At 47.8% G+C, this 19,911-nt stretch overlaps 1 protein-coding gene across 4 annotated transcripts in view; it reads right to left on the bottom strand.

Annotated features, from left to right (window-relative positions):
* Positions 1-15,525, bottom strand: part of ERI3 (ERI1 exoribonuclease family member 3) — a 122,172-nt gene extending 106,647 nt beyond the window's left edge. Inside the window, exons 1-3 of one of the 4 annotated variants that reach the window (XM_055138405.1) lie at positions 15,139-15,525; positions 13,147-13,222; positions 1,197-1,474 (exon numbers count right to left, since the gene is read on the bottom strand). In XM_055138405.1, the coding sequence (XP_054994380.1) occupies positions 1,197-1,474; positions 13,147-13,222; positions 15,139-15,300 (516 nt within the window). In that variant the 5' untranslated portion in view covers positions 15,301-15,525. The remainder of the gene's footprint in view (positions 1-1,196; positions 1,475-13,146; positions 13,223-15,138) is intronic. The other 3 variants (XM_012935707.2, XM_004621577.3, XM_055138407.1) reach the window with 3 other exon arrangements.
* Positions 15,526-19,911: the final 4,386 nt, after the last annotated feature.

Below are 19,911 nucleotides of genomic sequence, written 5' to 3'. Positions count from 1 at the left end.
TTTCCTCTCTGACTTACTCCTGAAAGTTGTTCACACATCCAAAATGACACACTTGATAATCTAGTGCCAGTGTTCTAGAACTAGCACTAGACATGGCCAGAGTAGAATGAACTGTTACCCCAGCCCTTACTCATTCCCCTGAAAGCAAGCACCCAGCCTTCAGAGAGCACAACACACGTGCTGCTCTGCGGCTGATCCAGTCCCTTCGGAGCACAATCTTAAAAGCAAAAGTTTTCTGAACACAGCTGGAGGCTAAGAAAATAAAAGGTAAAAGGTAAGCAAAGAAACCTTCCTTTCCAACACATCAGTAGTGAAGGATACTTACTCAGGTTATCCAATGTTGTATGTAAGAAATTTACCCCTTAACACTGGGACTTAACACATCAAAAGTCTTTTTTTTTTTTTTAATCTCTCAGAGCCTCTGTGAGCCTTGCAAGCAAGAATTCAGCGTGGCTCAGCTGGCCAGTGTGGATCAGGTATGTGGGGAGGCTGAAAGTCAGACGTTCAGAAGCTGAAGTCAGATGTCTACTCTGGCTGAGTTCTCTGAAGGCCTGAACGGGACTGGCAGATTCTCTTCCAGGACAGCACCAAGGAACACCACCGACAAGTCACTACCAGTTTTTATCTAAGAGCCTGTGTTCTGGCACTGGCGTATTTATACTCTGCGGTGCTACAGGCACCCAGGCCTCCCGCACGCAAGGCAGGCACTTTACCATTGAGCCACACCCCAGGCCTAAGAGCCTCAATTGTTGTTTTGCTTTGTTTTGTTTTTTGAGGGAGAGAGGGAAGGAGGTGGTGGGGGGGGGAAACTGGGGTAAGGGTTGGCCCACATCCAGTGGTGTGCTCAGGAATTACTACTGGCTCTGTGCTCAGAGATTACTCCTGTCTCGGTTTGAAGGACCATACAGGGGGCCTAGAATCAAATCCGTTCAGCTGCATCCAAGCACCTTACCTGCTGCCCTGTCTCTCCGGCCCCTCAACTCTTATGTACATATGCCTTTCCACAAGGGTGCTTTAGAGTATCCTCTTGGCATGAGAGTTGACTCCTTCCAGAAAAGGTGACCCCACACAGCCAGGGCTACAAACTTAGGCTCTAAAGTCCCACCACGTTCCTTTGGGCCCCAGGCAGCCACACTGGTAGCTTCCCTCCCTCCTTGCCCACCCTACCTTTTCTGGAGCGACGATGCAACAGTTACCTGAGGATGAATCTGTGGCTTGTCACACGTAGCTTCAAAGTCCAGCACTAAAAAGTAGTGATACCTCTGGGGAGGGAAGGGCACCATTGCCGCCATGGACGCGCCAAAGCCGTGGGCCGCCAGCTTTCTGGTGGATATGGAGCAGAACTCCGGAACACCACAGGGAGAAAAGAACTGGGAGCCCAGAACTTTTCTTGCTCTTGAAAGTAAATATGAAGAAAATCGAGCTGCTCCAGTCTGTAAAGGTGCTAGCACTGAACATCCAGAAGCATCTAAAACTTAGGGAAGGAGAGTTAAAAAAAAAAAAAAAAAGACAATCTGGGTTACTCCCCTCCCACTGCAGCTCTGCCTCGCTGTCTAGTCTTCAGGAAAATTCAGGCCACATGAACCACACCCAGGCTCTCAGGGCCCCTTCTCTAAGTCACAGCCTTTGTTACAAAGTTCAATACTTTGTTACACAGTTCAAAGTTCAATACTGGCACCTCCCGCATTACGACAGCTCCCCACCATCCTCCCAACAGGAAGCACTGGCCTGCACCAAAAGACGAGTCCTCGGCTGGTTCAGGACAGAGAAGGGAGAAACTCTGGTCACCGTTCCCATGGCGCCGCCCATGTGAGAGTGAGTGGCACTCTAGTGGTGGCAGCTAAGCAGACTCAGGCCAGCCGTGGAAGATGATGCTGGAGCCAGGTATCCTTGCCTGCTCCCTCCTACCCTTGTCCCCGTGGGGAGGCGAACAGCCTCAGTGAGGAGGAGCTGGCCCAGGACATTCCCGGGAGCGATTCCGCAGCCCACCAGTAAGTGGCCCCCTAGGGGGATGCATGAAGTCAGGAGCGGGAGCGCACAGCTGCCAGCGGCCCAGCCTGTCCCATTTGCTGCCTTTAGACTCACTCTTTCCTAGAGGCCCTGAAGGGCCGCAGGGCTTTTTTAAATGGGGAAGAAAAAGAGAAAACCCAGATGTGGCAGTAATGGGAGCATTGCTAAGTCTAGTAAAGTTTTCTGAGTGAACATGTGCAAAAAAAATAATAATCCAAATCACTTTTCAAGTTTTCCCTTTAAATTTGCAGAACGTCTGCTCCTTAGAGGGCAAACTAAATATAAAAATCAAAGCCTGAGTTTTACTCACAAATAACTCAAGCTTCCCCCCACCCCTAAAAAGGAACAAAGCAGCAATTTTTGTCTTTCCCCCTCTCATACATTAACACTCAAATTCCCTCAACTATAAGCCTCAAACAAGAAATCTCACCACTCAAACCAGAAATAGCTATAGTTTATGCCTTCCAAAGCCCCTTCTGACCAGGCCCTGAGCTTGCTTCTAAAAGGCCACGAACGGGCACACAGCAGTCTGGGATGGCCAAGGACACTCGCAAACAATGGGGTCATTACAACCAAGTGGACGTGGACAATGCTCAGTGTCACTCCCTGCTCAGTTCTCCCAGCTCACTGGATGAGCTGTATGACGTGTCTGCATATTTATTAGGATATAGGCAAAGGTGGGTCCTCAACTGCCCTATCTCTCCAGTGAGGTTCCAAGGGAACACAGTAGAGCTAAGACTAGAAGGAATTTTAAGTTCTCCATGGATCCTGTGAACAAGCAAAGGACTTGTTTTCACTATAGCTTTATACTCTCTACAAAAATGGAGCCAACATTTCTTGATCCAGGGTGGACAAATATTGGCCTGAGATTCATTATGGAATCCCTCTGAAAGGCAAATGGGCCAATATTCCTTTGAAAGTCAAAATCCAAAATGACTCCTCTCACCCACTCCTCAATTCCATGGGAGCCCTGCTGAGATGACAAACCAGTGTGCTCAGATTACACATTTTCATTTAGATCCAAAGTCCGTGGGGGGGAGGGGCAGGGGGGCTTTGAACTCTTCTGTAACCCCTCCAAGTCTGGTCATGCATAAGGACTTTTGAAATTCTTAAATATTCTCCATTATGTATATGAAATACATTTGGCATGTAGACAGGCAACCCTCCCCTTCTACCATAAGGGAGAGGCAATGAGGTGTCCTGAGAAGGAACTTCCAGGTCTGAATCCTGGTTTTGACACTTATTTGCCCAAGTACCTCGGGTAAGCGTGTCTTCAATTTTCAATTCCTCCTCTGTTCAGATGACAACAATAGCAGTACCTGCTCCTCATGTGAGAACAAATGAAAGGGCATATGTAAAGCACTAGGAACAGTGTCTGGTTCATAAGGCTCAATAAACATTAGCTTACTATTATCACTACAATTATCCTATTGAGCTATGCTCACTTGGCCAAGGTTGGATTCTCTCACTCTGGGTCTATAAGCATAATTAATGTCTAAGGCAATATCCGAGAGTAACATCCATTTCCCCTGCACATTCAGGACCTCCCCTGTGGCACGCTCCCTTCCCGGGACCACAAATACAGTCAGAGCTGGAGGTCCTCGTGCCTGCAGACCTTGCTGTCCTCCCCCGACTTCACCCTGGGCAAACGGGCTGTGAGCGTTTTGAAAGACACTAGAACATCAGGCCTTCCCTGCATACCAGTGGTCTCTGGAGTGAGACTTCCCTTACATCGAATAACCAAGTTAGGAGAATTCAAGAAACAGAGGGCAGGCTTCCTTTTCTGAAAAAGCCAATCTAATGGCTTTAGAGCCATTCCTTGATGGAGGGAGACAGGCGTCTCAGCAGTTGGAGTCACAGGAGCTTGAAGGGTCCACGGAAGACTGTCAGAGCCTAACCGGGGAGGAGGGTATCTGGAGGAGGGTATCCACACAGAGGTGTGTGTGTGTGGCGGGGGATGGGGGGCCAAAGCCTGGCAGCTCCCCAGTAGGAGTGCAGGCATCAACATGGGGGCAGAGGTGGCTGATGCCAGGAGCCACCGGTAAGAGAAAACCTGGGTGGAAAGGCCAGTGACAAAGGGACAAGCTGGTCAAAGAAGGGCTTATGAGAAGCATAATGAGAGAGAGGCTTCTCACAGAGAATGAAGCTGAAATATGGGAAGGGGAAGAAATCACGGTGTAAAATTGGAAGTGGAGATAACAATGTGAACTCATGGTTTCTGGCATATAAAATATATAAAAATAAAGATGTAAATGTGAGAATATTTACACACAAATTATGCACACATGCATGTATATTTTCCAGTTATGTCTACTGAGGGGCCAATATTACACAAAATACTCTAACAGCAAGGAGTATACATGCCATTTGAGTTCCTTCTAAATAACATTCCCCACTAAATAAACCCATGCTTTTGGAGAAACATAGGATTCTGGGGGGTTGGGGGCTGTGGTAAGGGAAGTGTATAGAAGCCTGGAACATCTTTTTGCAGTAGGAAGCAAAGAAAATGCTCAGTATATAAGGGGTACATTTCCAAAGTATGCAGAAGTCAGTCTGAGGTAGCTCCCACTGCAAAGAATGATGCTAACAGATTCTAATGCATTAGATGAAAAAGAAACCGTGAGTCCATAAAGGAATAAATATTGATTTGGTAAGAGACACTTACCTAATTTCAAAGTCTGTCCCCACAGAATGCTTATTAATAATAACAGAAAGTTTACAACAGAGACATCTGATGACATACCAAAAATAATTGATGGGGGGGAGGGGAATGGACACAGTTTGGTTCACACCTGGAGGTGCTTAGAGGCTATGCCTGGCTCTGTGCTCAGGAGTGACCCCTAGCAGTGCTCTGGGGCCCATATGTGGTGCAGGGCATCACAATGGAATCAGCCACATGCAAACCAAGTGCTTTAACTCCTGTACTCTCTGGCCAGGCAGATATCACATTAATCAAGTAACCAAAATGAATCATCAATAACAGGATAAATCAAAATCACGCAGCACATGACAAAGAGCAATGGGAAGAACAGAGCACCATTTCTGCGATGTTCTTGTAGAAGATGCATTACTTGCAACTAAATACGAGAAAATGTCCAAGAAATCCTAATGCAGGAATCCCTACACAGCAGCCGCCAGTAATGCGGGTGGACCCTTCCCTAAAGGAAGTCTAAAGGAGATGACAGACTCCATAACTAATGCAGTGGAGCATTCCAAACCAGATTATTTTGCTACAAAAAGCATTATTAGGACAACTGGCAAAACCTGAATGGGATTTGAGGATTAGATGAGGTAACCTATGTGGTCACGCAGAAAAATGTCCTTGCATGTGGGAAATAAACCCAAACTCCTCAGGGTGACAAGCTGATGGGTTGGCTAATGATTTTTCCAAGGATCTAGGGCAGTGCTCAGGGCCCCCACTTGGGTCTCCCGCACGTGGGGTATGTGCTCCAGCACTCTGAGACATTCCCCTGGGCCCCAGGCAGGCAACATAACTCAGGGAAAATGCTTTGTATTAAACCTCCAACTTTCATGTAACTATAACAAATTTAAAACTTAAAAAAAATTTTAATCCTCATAAACATGGTTTTAGAAAAGAAACAGAACGGACTGTATATATGGAGGCTTTCTCTGGCCAGAAGGCTAGCAGGAGTCAGCCTAGAAGCTCTGGGTGTCCACGATGAGAAACCCACTTAATACTCCCTCACTAAAGTGGGGTGCAAGGGTAGCAAGAGCCTTCTCAGGAAATCCCCCTGCACTCCCCGCAGGGACCTCCAACTGTCCTTAGAGACACTGGCACCTGGGGTCTTCCCTTTCTCTTGACACCTTTTTGTTTGACTGTTTTTCTTTGGGGGCCATACTTGGCTGTGCTCAGGGATGACTCCTGGCGGGGAATGGGACCATATGGGATGCCAAGGATCAAAGCCGGGTCAGTTGTGTGCAAGGCAATTGCTCTGCACTCTGTACTATCTCTCTAGCCCCTCTATGGATGGCCGTTATACTTTAGACTGTAGTTTCTAGAAGCTAAGTATATAACATATCATCAAGTAGGAGAATTCTTAAGGGGGAAACTCAGAAGAAACAAATAGTAGTTCTGTGTATTTCTGGACACTGTCATCAGAGACATGATTTATACACATTTACTCTTAGACACCCCTTTCCTTGTCCTAGCAAATTAAAGGCAGCAAATAGCCCAAGGCAAGGAGGAAGATAAATGATTCCACAAGATGCGAGGAACACCCGGCCCCTGAGACTGCTGTGGTGGTGTGGGCAGTCCAATTTGGGAAATAGGCCTGTGCCACAGCCCCTGGAGGCTGGCCTCTGTGTGGGGTATTTACACAACAGATACCAATGGCTCCTCTGCAGCCATTACTGTCAGTCAGGTAAATAATGCCTGTGCCAAAACACACATTTAATGAGAGAAATAATATGCCTTTATAAAAAGCCTCAATCTGTATTTACCTGAGAGACCAGAGAAGCACCAAATCACCAGATTAGTGGAACCACAGAGGAGTCATTCTGGTGTCTTGGGTAAATAGACATTTTATAGCCTCCATTACTGGAGAGGGGGGAAGGGAGGGTGAAGAGAGGGGTCCAGCCTGTCACATGCACAATTAGAGTCAGGACGGGAAAGAAGAAACACCATCATGAGAGCAGGGGTCTAACTCTGACCCCACCTCCCTACCACACACACTGAGCTTTGCACCAGCTTGGGAGATGATCCTCACCATTAGAAGCCAGACTGGCAGGAAGGAGGCACATTCCAGAGAACTCCCAAGGCACCCGGAAGGAGAGAGCGCCCCAGCTTCCAGACGCAGGTGCACAGGGACACCTCCTGAGGCAGAGGCACCGCCCGGGAGCAAACCCTAGATTACCTGCCTGGAACTCAGACGGTCATGGGCTCAGTCTCAGGCAGCTAAAAATAGTCTGGGAAGATTATAAATAAACTGTGTGCCTTCTAAAGTCATTATCTTCATTCTAATGAATGCATCTTTACTGCCAGAGCATGGCCTATGAAAATCACAGGTGAAGGAAAAACTCGAGAGAAGCCACAGGGCAGCCCCTGGGGAAAAACAAGCCCCAGAAAGAGAAAACGGGGACCCATGGTGCACACAGCCACGTGAGAGGAAGAACTCAGCCGCGTGACTTGTGCCCATTCTTTCTCAACGTGAAAAACGGGGGCCAGGGGGCTGAGTCTAGACTGCTGAATGCTGGAGACTGAGAGAGAACAAGGTTTGGCTCGTCCGGACCTCTACCAAACTCCCCAATGGCACTTAGGGGGGAGCAGGAGCACCCTGCTGGCTCCTCTCTCAACAAACGCCCTCCTCTCTCCAAGCTGGCCTGCCTTTGGCCTTCAGCTTCTGCCGCTTCTGCTCCAAGGCAGGGCTACTGCAAGCTCATCCAACATCAGAAGCAGCTGCTAATTACAAACCATGGCAGAGCTGAGTCACTGAAGACCTTAGGAACACCAAATTCTGATGGCAGCATCACAGGCCACAGGAGGCTCCCTCTCCCCTTCAATTAGCTGCCTCAGCAGCTCAAGGCAGCACAGAAAAAGAAGGAGCTGTTTGTGACTTGCCTGCTGTTTGCTAACACATCTGCCACACCTGGGAGCTTGGCGCGCGCTCCTTCAAGGGACCCAAGCTGGGAGACATCCCTTTGGCAGGTTCTGCGAGTCAGTGGTGAGCCCACCACACCCAAGGGGGTCTGGGAGCTTGTTCCTACTCCACTGCAGGTGGCAGGGCAGCCAAGGGAAGGGGGGCACTCTTTTCCTGACACTTGCTGACCCAGAGGAAAGGCACCCAGAACCCACACCCCTGCTTCCATGACACCATGCATATGGACACAAGGACTCATGGAACCCTGCTGCCAGAACACGCAGGCTCAAATCCTCACTCTACCACAGATTCTTTGTATTATACCCCGATACCTATCTCTCTGGGGTCCAAATGCAGCCAGAGTAATCAAAAGTGCTTAACACAACACTCAATAAAAAGGAATGATTCAACAAGAGGAAGTCGGCCACTGGACTGGCGACATATATATTCCATCTCATTTAAGCTCCCACTACTAAGCACTGTAGAAACAGAGTTTCCACTTCCACCTGCGGACACGAAGGCCAGAACACTCAGTTCTTCAGGTGTCCCTGTGCTCCGCCCCGATTTCCTCAGCAACCACCAGGCTACACTGCTCATCATGCAGTTTCATGCAGCCTTAAGTTGGGGCAGGAGTTTAAAAGTAACTCAACCATAACCAATAAATGTCCAAATCACCCAAATCTATACTCATGAAACATGTTTTTTATACTTTAATAAGAAAAACAAATTTCAGTCCTAGGTACAAAAAGCGGAAACGGTAAAAACCTGCCTTGCATCAAAACCGCTGCAACACCAGGAAGCTGAATGTGCGACTGGAACAGCTCTGCAGAGCACAAGCGAGCCACGCTGGGGCAGAGGCCAACAGCAGGACAGGGCACGGCAGGACAGTGCTGGATCAGCTAGCTCAAGGGCAGGGCCCTCAAAGAGGCTTTTCCTTTTCAAATCAGTTTCTTGGCAGATGTTACTGCCTCTGTTTCGCTTTGCACTTCCATTTCACCAGGCAACTGCACCTTCCACAAGATCAGCTCTAATACTCCCACCACCCTGTTTTTTTTTTTTTTTGGAGGTGGGGGTAGAGGGGTGGTTGAGCTACTCGACTCCACACTCAGGAATCACTTCGGTGGGATGCTCAGGGGGACCATATGGGATGTCAGTGATTGAACATAGGTCAGCCACACACAAGACAAGCTCCCAAATCTTTCCTTTAGTAGCTTCCTCAGATACTCCATTATAAAGCTGATTTGTGGGCTGGAGCGATAGCACAGCGGGTAAGGCATTTGCCTTGCACGGCGGCCGACCCAGGTTTGATTCCCAGCATCCCAAATGGTCCCCCAAGCACAGCCAGGAGTAATTCCTGAGTGCATGAGCCAGGAGTAACCCCTGTGCATTGCCGGGTGTAACCAAAAAAGCAAAAACAAAGAAAAATAATTAAATAATAAAGTTGATTTGCTTGAATATGATTCAACTAATTGTACAGGCTAATTGTTTCACAGCTTTATTTCTCTACATCTACATTTTAGGTATAACATGTTTAAATTTACATACAAGATTTACTTGTTTCTCCTGCTACCAAGAATTTCCAGGGAGGGGCTGGAGCGATAGCACAGCAGGTAGGGCATACGGCCGACCCAGGTTCGATTCCCAGCATCCTATGTGGTCCCCTGAGCACCACCAGGAGTGATTTGTGGGTGCATGAGACTGGAGTAGCCCCTGTGCAATGCCGGGTGTGACCCAAAAAGCAAAAAAATAAATAAATAAAAAGAATTTCCAGCAAGTTAGATGAGAAGAATGGGAGGTAGGCATATGATATGTATGTTGATATGTATGTACATATGCACATGTGTGTGCAGTTAAAAAAAAAACTTATCTGATGGGCCAAAGAGATAGTATAGTAAGTAGGGGACTTGACTTGCATGCAGCCAACCTGAGTTCAATTCCAAACACCCCATATGGTCCCCAGCCCACCAGTAAAGATCCCTGAGTGCAGAGCCACACGTAAGCCCTGAGCCCACTGGGTGCGGCACAAAAACAATAAAAACAAAAAGCACGTCTGGCATAATTTCATGTTTTTTTTCCCATGCCCCTTAATGCATTTTAAAATTTCAGATAGTATTAAGAAAAAGCATAGGACTGTTTTAAAACCTAAAGAGTGCATGAGTTTAAACAGTAGGAAACATTGAGCTTGACATAGATCCTTAAGGGCAAGGAGTACATTTTATTCATTTCTGCATTCCTAGCACCCAGCATGAGCCAGGCACAAAGTAAGCAACTGTTTGCACAATGAAACAGTATGTCCAAATTCATGGTGTCAACTGCTCTGGAATCAGAGGCTGAAACAGTAAGCAAAGCAAAGCAACCCCCCCTTCCCCCATCACCCTCCTCACCCCTCTCACTACCTCTTTTTCCCTCTCAACCTCTCTCTCCCATTCCTTCATAGCCAACAACTCCATTCTGTTGTACCCAATGGAGAGAAAGGGAGAAGGAGAGAGAGAATTGCCTTGGTGTCAGAATACTATTAAAAGGATTAATTTAGGGACCGGTGTTTGGACTGTCACATCCAATCACTACCCACAGATCTACGGCTTCCCAAATCAAGCTCATGCAAAGAGGAATCAATTGCAAGGACATAGAGGGCCTGAACAGGCATACTAATGGCCTCCTGAGGTGCCAGCGGCCAGCGCTGACACTCCCATAAATTATCTGCCTTTTGATTTTACCTGTAGCTGTGGGGCACAAGGCACAATTTTGAACATATCAAAGCAATCTCTCGTAACCCAAGGCTCCCCCAAGAATGTCCCCAACGGAGGACGGGCTAAAAACAATGACCCAAAGGGAAATCTGCTTCCCCACAGACCTGGTTCTAGCAGTCATCAATTAAAGCCCAACAGGCCCGTGCGGATACAGTGGGACCCAAATTGAGCCATGCAGACGTGGGCAAGGCAGACCCTGCCAGATACAGCTCTCCCTCGGAGAAGAGAAATCACGGCAATAACTGCGCACAGCTGCATCTGCAGGCCAATCTGCACGCCTCTGACCATCTCGGGGCACAGGCCCCGGCAGCACACTGCTCTCCAGCTTTCTCAGCAGGGTGGCAGGGAGGGCCAGGCCGACCAGCTGACCCACCTGAGAGAGAGCTGGTGCACAGCACTGCAAAGCCTCCTGGGAGGCGCTGTACAAAGTTCAAGGCAACGCTCATCAGAGACCCAGAGCTACAGGGAGCCACACAGAGCCCGAGCTCTGGCAAATTTCTTTCAGGCAGCTGCTCCATTCAATTCACTGACATGCTGGGGCCAAGGTCCACCCTGAAAATGTTCTGGGGTTCTGAATGGGCCTGCTGCTGCCTGAACACGGTCCACTAGGAAGGGCGGTGCCTTTGTTTAGTTGTAATTTCCTTCTATCTGCAGCGGCCCCCCACCAGGGGCTGTGTTTCTACCCTATGAGCCACAAAGGCTAGATGAGGCTAGATGAGGACCCCAATGCATAGAAAATCAAAAGCCAATTCAGGCAATAGCTTTCTAAAATTTTTGTAAAATAAAGCTAGTAACAAAAGTTATCAGGTGTGCTAAGAGCTTCACATGCCTTAGTGTCCTATTAAATCCCTTAACCAACCCTATCGAGTCGCAAGTCTCGGTGTACAATGGAGTCCCACCTGCACTGTACAGATAGAAAGCAAGCTCAGTGAGGTCACGTGAGCATTGTTAGCAGAAATCTATAGGCTTCCCTCCAGCAATGCAAGAGCTTTGGGGCTTGTATGAGGAGAAAGGCAATTCATTGAACACTCAACAACCATTTGGTCCCCTGACATTTACCATCATACATATGCCATCATATGTGATCCTACTCAACTAGGAGACCCCTTCCTCAAAGCAGGAAGAAGTCATCTGTTGGCTAAAGAAGGAAGGATTGAGTAGGACATACACAGAATGAGGACAATTCCCTGGAAAGCATAGGAAAGTGGGGCCTACCTATGTGTTAGCTTGAGAAGTTCAAAGCAATTGACATTAAGCGGCAAACTCTGAAAGATCCTTACTAGGCTCCATTTATTCCCTATTTTCTTTTTCTTTCTTTTTTGTAGTGCTAGGGATATAACCTAGATCTCACGCATGCAAATGCATGCACTTCACTGCTAAGCCACATGCCTGATCCCTAATTCCCTACTTTCAACAGAAAAAATTGCTATTTTTTTTCATTCTAATATCAACTTTCCCTTCCTATATCTTTTCTAGTTTGTGAAATAGGCGCCAGTATTGCTAACAAAAATTAGTAACCAAAATCAGTATACACAGACTCAAAGATTGTCAGATTCAATTTTAAGTGTCAAAATACTGCTTCAAAAAAGGAAATAAAATGCTACCCACGTAACTGCCACAGTCACACTCTCTGCCCTCAGCAATGTCCCCTCCAATCCATTCCTAACACTGAAACCAGAGCAAACTTTCTAAACCACAAATCTAATGTCGGTAATCTTCTTAAACTCTCCTTAATAGCTGCTTACACTCTTTGATAGTGTAATCCAGGGGTTGGCACACTCTGGTTCCTGGGCCAAATTTAACTTGCTGCTGGTTTCTGTAAAATTCATGCCCATTCCATTTTATGAAAGCTTTATGTTGAACAGCAGTTAAGTCAAGCTGAAGAGCTGTGACAAAGAATCACTAAACCTATCTTGCCCTTTAGAGAAAAAGTTGTCCAACCTACTCCAAGATTTTCCCCCACACCCACCAGTCTACTGTTAAGAGTTTATTAAGGTTCTGTTTACCTTTCCTGCTTTGTTTCCAACATGTTCTCCTGCCCCCTGCTCCCCAGGTGGTCTCTGGTTCAATCACAACGAACTTCAGTTTCTCAAACTCTACAATGCTCTGGCCATTGGTTCCTCAAGTCTTTGTCAAACTAGGTGAGGGGATTCACTCCGCAAAAGCCTTCCTGGCATACTGTCCTGGGCTGGGGAGTACTCCCAGAGTCTCTCTATTTCCCTAATGAGTATTTTCATAATGTTAAACTGCTCCTTTACTCTCTTCCAGGAATATAAAAGGTCTTTGGTGTTGGGAACAGTGGCTGTCTTATTCTTCACTATAATGTCACAACACAGCAAAGTGTCTGGTCCTTAGTTACTGAACAGTATCTAATCACCAAAGTCCACTTTTTTTACCCAATCCCTAATCTTTATTAAATGCAGTGTTTGGGATTATCATCTATCTAAAGGGGATCCATCAACTCAAGCTAAATCAAGATCCCAAAGGCCTTGACCAAATCCATGTGTGTATTTCTTGGCATAATGAAGTATATCGGCTTATAAGTAGGTGTTCATGTGATGCCCATAAAGGAACTGAGAATCTGAAAGCAAAACTTGATTATCTGTATTCTCCACCTCCAACTTTTTACCACTTTACAGACATTGTTTAAGTTTTATAAGTCTCTGAGCATATGGTGCCTTCACAGAAAAATAAAACGCCCACCCCACCACCCTACTCCCACCCCAATAAACCCAAACACTCAGAAGGAAGAATTCAAGACGAACTTGACCCGGCAACCGGATTCTCACCTCTCCTCACTTCGAAGATGCCGAGACTGGCAGCTGGGGGTACTGATGGTTCTGTGAGAGCCGGAAAGCCCCAGTGCTGTGGATAAATACACATCTCTGCAACAAGACTATTTCAGTATAAAGGACAGAATTCCCGGGGGCCACTGTCTGAAACCATTTAAGGAGCTTCCTATACTTCACACTCCTAAACTCACACTACCTTGAAATACAACCATGTAGAAGGACTGTGCCTCTAAAGAACTTTCAGAAGCTACTAGAACTGTGGCGTTTCTGGAGTAACAGTTTTCTCTGATAACATACTCTTCTCCTGAAGGATTATCTCCTAGCAACACCAAAGGTTTACAACACCTGAACTTGGACGGAGAAAAGACTGCCGAATGGTAGCTCTCTGGATAACTCCAGAACCTTAGCAAAGCAGGAAAAGGCCGACAATCTTCCAAACTCACCAACTGGGGCCAGAATTGAGGAAGGAGTTAGTCAGCTAACACAAACCCATTTTGCAAATGGCCACAAAGACTAGGAAATACAAGAGACTTCTAGACCTGCCTCAAGTTCTAGGAAAACCAAGACAAACTAACCCCAAGTCACCAATGAACAATCTATCACTTCTATCACCTCAATCTGATCTCCCAAGAGACTAGAACATGTTGAGGTCCCCTCAAATTTGGCAATGGCCTCTACACAAAGAAGCAGCTGGGTTGGAAGCACCCATTTCTGCCTACCACTTCAAACATGTAAGACTTCACTCTACTCAGATCCACCAGGGAAACGCCACTCACAACGGTACCCCACCACAAAGAAAATACTTCTTCAAAATGAAAGAAAATAAAAATACTCTTATTTAGAAATTTCAAGTTGGAAGGAAAGCTCTCAGTCAAGCTCTGAAACCTAGCTAGCCGATTATTTACAGGATCTTTGGGCAGGAATTGTTAATGAGCTTTTAATTTGGAGTGCTTAAGTTGCCAAAGTGCTCTGAGCTCCAGTGAAGCACCACAGAATCCATAAAGGAAACCTTATCAATCACTTCCAGGCAGCTCCCTGCCCCCAGCCCCCCACCTGTCATATGAAAGGCAGTCAACTGGGTTTCTAACCAAGATCACATACACACATATTAGTGGAGTCACACTCCAAGTCCCTGTTTATAAATTGGCTTTTAAATGGTAGGGGATTCAGGTATAATATACTTAAGCTCCAAGCACGAGCCCACTAAAACAAGGCATGCTATATATGATAAAGTCAGAATAAAGCAGAATTTGATGAAGCCAATTTCTGGTAGAAACTCTACAATCAAAAATCATTCAGCCAATCACAACCTACTACAGTTCAAATACATTATAGTCTCTGCCCAGTGGGATTCATGCGGGGATTGGGGGGTGGGAGGTGGCCCCTCAGTTAAGACTGATAAAATGTCTAACAAGAACGTCAAAAAGTGGTCCGAGAATTCCAGCAGAGATACACGGTCAGTTTGCAATATCCCACCCTAATATCAGAATCCAAATGAGGCCGCATTTAAGCATCCAAGTTCAACAAAGACCATTTATATTTCACAATAGACACAGCCAAGCCCAAATGCAAGAAAACACCTGTTGCCCTACCCTTTGCAGGAAAAGGAAACTGAAAGCTATCCTCTCCGTCCACCATCACTACTGCCACGTCGACTATACACAAAGAATGTGTGCATGTGTGTGTGTGTGCGCGTGCGCGCTTACGCGAGCATGCCGTGTGCGTGCGTGCGTGTGCGCCAGGGAGGTCGGAAAGCACATGTTCTAGGCCCTTGCTCGCTATCTACCCCCTCGAATCAAACCTCTCTTCCCCTTCCCTAGCAATCCCAGGTCAGCAGCCTCCATCCTGAGTCGGCCTTGCAGAGCCCGACCCCGCTCCCTCTCCACCAGCAAGTCATGCATCCAGGGTCAGCACCTGGGCCAGCATTCCCGGCAGCACAAACCCTGTACCCCGCGACCTTCACCCCGCATGCATTAACCAGGGCCCAACCTGGGGGGGCCACTCCGCATCACCCACCCCGGGGTGTTGCCCCCAACTCGGGCCCATCCAAGTCCAAGGGAGCGAGAGGGGAGGGGCTGGGGGCCAGGAGACCAGCCCTCCTTCCCAGGGCCGCCCCCGCCCCCCGTCAGCGGCGGGAGAGGCTGTCGCCATGGCAACGCCCCCTCCTCGGGGCCAGTGCGGCAGGCCCCCTTCAGGTGCAGGCCCCGACGTCTCCCTCGGCCGCTGCCGGCGCTCAGGGCAGTTTATGGCAGCGGGCGCGGCCCACGCCGACTGAGGCGCCGGCCAGGCAGAAGCAAGGCCACCTCCGCCTGCTCCCCACCGCCCGTTCCCGGCCGCCTCAACAGCAGCAGCCAGCACCACGAGTCCACAACACACCGACTCACCTCCGCGCACTCTGACCCCGGTTGACGCAGCGGATGGGCGAGCGCGGCAGCCAACCGCTGCGCTCGCCGCAGCCATCTTCAGCCAATAGGCCGTGAGTGGGCGGGGCTTCGCCTTCCCAAATGCTTGTTCGCTCAACGACATGCGCTTTAAGGTGTGTCAAGATGGTGGCACTCGCCGCCTGGCCTTATGGGACTTGTAGTTTGGGGACTGCACGTAGTCAGAAGAGCATGAAGGGCGGGGGCTCACTTCTCAGCTGTGAAATAAACAATTTGAAATACAAAGACTTTCTAAGGACTAAAGCGATGCAGGTCCCCGCCACCTCGGTTTTCCCACCTTCTGATATGCCCATGATGGTGAGTATCAGCTCACAGGGTGACGTTTTATTTAGATGACACTTCTCAGGATTTCTGCATTCAACAAGTCATTATGCTCATTTACTCTCTGATGTGGGCCTGTTTGGAGACTGGAGAGGAGACCGCGGGGGCTTAGGCTAAGCAGCAGGGGCTTAGGCTACGGAGAAAGAAGCTTATCTTTCCGAGGCCCTCCCGAAGGAAGGGCCTGATTCCTGTCGGTCCCAGGGGGACCTCCCGGGGGGGAAAGGACCCAGTTCTCAGCTGTCTGTCTCTGTCATCTGAAAAGAGCTGTGGCCAAAACCCGGGACTCTCTGAGAAACCCTGAGCACCACCAGGTTGTCAGCTCGGAAGCTCAGTGCTGGTCAGTCTAGTGATGGCTTGACAGGCCCCAAACAGCCAGGAGCCATCTTGCAGGCCCGGCTTTCATTCCCAGTGCTGCCATCTGCAGTGTCTGCCCTCTGCGTATTTTCACGTAGGAGGAAGATGTCATCGCAGGCCCTTCCATCTCCTTAGGAGGGAGCTTTGCTTTATGATTCACGCCTGAACCGGGAATGCCCTCCTGAACCCCACAGAGCGGCTTCCATGATTCTATTCTGCACCTCCGGAATTTCATAATTTTAAATGATTGCCTGTTTCTTTATTGTCACCGCCCCAGAAAGGCAAACCCCTTTAGGACAGGGATTATTTCTGTATTGTTAATTCTGTGTTAATAGTAACTAGCACTTTCCCAAGCTTAAAGCAGGCATGCAATAAATGGTGGTGGACAAATGAGGGAATAAACAGCAGCAACATGTCACCGAACCCAGGGTCAGCAAACTGCAGACATATCTGTTTATCCTCCAATTCTTGGAGCTGGGATTCCCCTTCCAGCTGTCATCTAAATATTAATTCCAACTGATCAATCAGTGAACATATATATATATGCATATATATACATATATATGTATATAGTGCCCCTTCTAAATGTCAGGCACTGTTTCTGTTGCTAAGGATTCCATGGTGGAAAAAAATCCATAAGCATACAAAACTCCTATCCTCAAAAAGCTTTAATAGCAAAGAGAAAAAACAGACAATAAACAGATAACTAAAAGTAGGCAAGAAGTCCTTAGTTGGTCTCTCTGCTCTGCTTTTGTTATACCCTACATCTGGCTGGGAATAGGGCACAGCCAGCCTTTATGGCTGTAAGAGTGAAGGAATCTACACTATATACAATAGAGACTTTAAGACCCAGCTTCCATATCTACCATAGAACCTTCCGTTGTTCACATCCTTAGAACATACTTTCCCCCTCAGTGCTCTAGAGCTCAACTGTGCAGCTTCTGGGACTGCAGTAGACTAAATTTAAGACGAAACCTAGGCAAAATACATTCAAATAATATACTTGGAGAGACCAGTCTATAGGCGGTTCCCTACACTGACACCTAACTCAGGATGCAACTCCTTCACTAGCCCTGTTGAGATTTCCTCCTGGAAAACAGATCCCGAGGTAACTTTTCTTCAGAAAATATAGTTGATTCTTGTATAGATATCCAGGACCCACTTCTACACAGATACTTTATAATCCTCCCTCTTTCTCCTCCTCCTTCTCCCACCTTCTCGTCTTCCTCCTTCCTCCACATTAGTCAACTCAATGTAAAGAGAAAGAGGATGAAGACAAAACACTTAAGTCATTTTCCTCTCTATGACTTACTTCATTGTAAGACTAAAAAATATATATTAAAAACATACAAAATATATGTTAATTAACCGCAGCAGACTACTAATAAACTTTCTGGGGAACTAAAAATTATATGCGGGGGGGCTGGAGCGATAGCACAGCAGGTAGGACGTTTGCCTAGCACGTGGCTGACCCGGCTGACGATTCCCAGCATCGCATATGATTTCCTGAGCACCGCCAGGGGTAATTCCTGAGTGCAGAGCTAGGAGTAACCCCTGTGCATCACCAGTGTGATCCAAAAAAAAGAAAGGAAAAAAAAGATTATATGCGGATTTTCAACTGCATGAAGGGGTGACGGGCATTTTGTGAGCCATAGTACCACTTTGCTTAAGGTTATAAATTCCCAAGTGTAAAATCCCAAGATGGCAAGAATGAGTGCAGAAATGAGACTGGCAGGGAGGGAACGAACACACAAGGTATATGTGTATCTTCAAAGAAAACAGCAAATTGTTTTGTGTGCAGCTCTGTAGCAAGGCCAAAGGGAGGGTTGAGTTACCCTACTGCCTCAGTAGCCACAGGGGGCGCCAGATCCCACACCCTAAAGCCCTGTGGTTCATCCAAATCTTGAAATGATAAGAGACGTCATAGCCTCTGATTTGGTACAATTAGGCCCACTTTGGTGCACTGTAGAGACTGTCGGAACTTAACCCTCCGCCCAGCAGAGGGCACGACCACCAGGTGGGTTAGTGAATGAGAATATGGTAGTGACCGCTGGGCTGTCCACAAAACAAGTGGCCAAGACTCAGGGTGGGAACGTGCCAGGAAGGCAAGTGAATTTTGGGAGACAGATGAACTGAATCCAACACCTGGATGCAGTTAGACCCCGAGCAGCTGCCTGGTCGCTGGATTAAATGATTGAGTTAAGTGAACCCTGGAAGCAGAAACCAAAGAGAAGTTTCTGTCAAAACCTCAGGAAAAACAGCACGATGGCTGTCAAAGCTGGAACCTTCTCCAGAAATCAGAGGGCTGCAATCCCAGCGCCAAGGATAAACGCATGGTAGCCCCGAGACTCGGCACAGCTTAGAGGATCCAGACCAGTTCTGAAACCATTTGCTGTGAGAACCGGAAGGCAGACTCAGCCGTCTGTGTCCCTGTGCGCTCTGCAGACAGCATGCTGCAGTTAGGAGGGCTGTGGACTTGGACAGTGCAGGTCCCAGCTGAGTTCTTGCTCCACCTGTGACCTGAGGCGAGTCACAAGCCCCTCTGAGGCTGTTTCTTAGTCTGTAGAGTAGAAATAATGCCAGTGCCTACCTGTTCCTAGAACTAAATACTAACATGCTATACACAGTACACAACACTTAAAATTTCCATAGGTATGGGAATAACAGTAATATATTCCTGCCCCTTCCCTTGCAACTCCTCACCACAACCACCACCTCTACCTCTTCTTCGCGCCCTCCCTAGAGCAGTGGGGGCTGGACTTCAGCCTACTCTCCCCGGGGCTGCTCCCCAGGAGCCAGAGCCATTCATCTCCCTGGTGACCCGAATCTGAACTAAGAGACGGATGTGGGGTGGCTGAGGCCAGGGTGGTTATGTGCTCCCTTATCTCGGTGCCCCTCACTAGGGCCTAGTTAATTTTCCCTTTGATTTTAATATAGATTTATTGAAAGTTTCAGTTATCAAAACAAACTGCAGCAGCAAATTGGTGTTCTTTGCAGGCCTACAAGTGCCTATAAAGCTGCCATGCTCTGGAACGAATGGCGCTCTCTGGGAGGTCAGTCATGGCAACAGGAAGCCCCTGGGGACACACACACTGCAGTTTAATATTTTTCTTATTAGCCTTTTTCTTCTTGGCCATCTAAGCCTCCCCTTTAAATCGGAAATCAAATGGAGCCACCTGCCTGGGGAGGCGGTCTTTCCCCAGCTGCTCGGCTCTGCTTTCTGAGTCCCTCTAATCCTAGCCTCCGCCTCAAATCCTCCGCACGCCCGCAGCCTTGCCCACTGCTCCAGAGACTTGTGATTCACCTGCCCCAAGGTTTGTGACTCACAGGCCACCTCCACTGCAGAAGGCTGGCTGGGGTCATTCAACCACTTGTCATAGGCTCAGCCTTCCTAGAACTGATAGTGGTCTGGGGTCTCTTCTAGGTTTGGTGTTGAAAATGCTTTCTGGGGGGAGCAGGGACACAGCCAGCTGTGCTCAGGGCTTATTCCTGGTTCTGTGCTCAAGGGCTTGAAGGATCATACATGGTGCCAGGGACTGAACCCGAGTCAGTTGTATGCAAAGCAATTTTTTTTTTAAGAAAAAGAGTTGTTGGGAAAAGTGGGTAATCTTTTTGGATCTATTGGCCTCAAGAGAAACTAAAAGGA

This window comes from Sorex araneus, chromosome 5, assembly GCF_027595985.1.
Source record: "Sorex araneus isolate mSorAra2 chromosome 5, mSorAra2.pri, whole genome shotgun sequence".
Lineage (NCBI taxonomy): Eukaryota > Metazoa > Chordata > Mammalia > Eulipotyphla > Soricidae > Sorex > Sorex araneus.
Note: the sequence above shows the minus strand (reverse complement) of the source record. Positions and strands in the feature narration are given on the sequence as shown.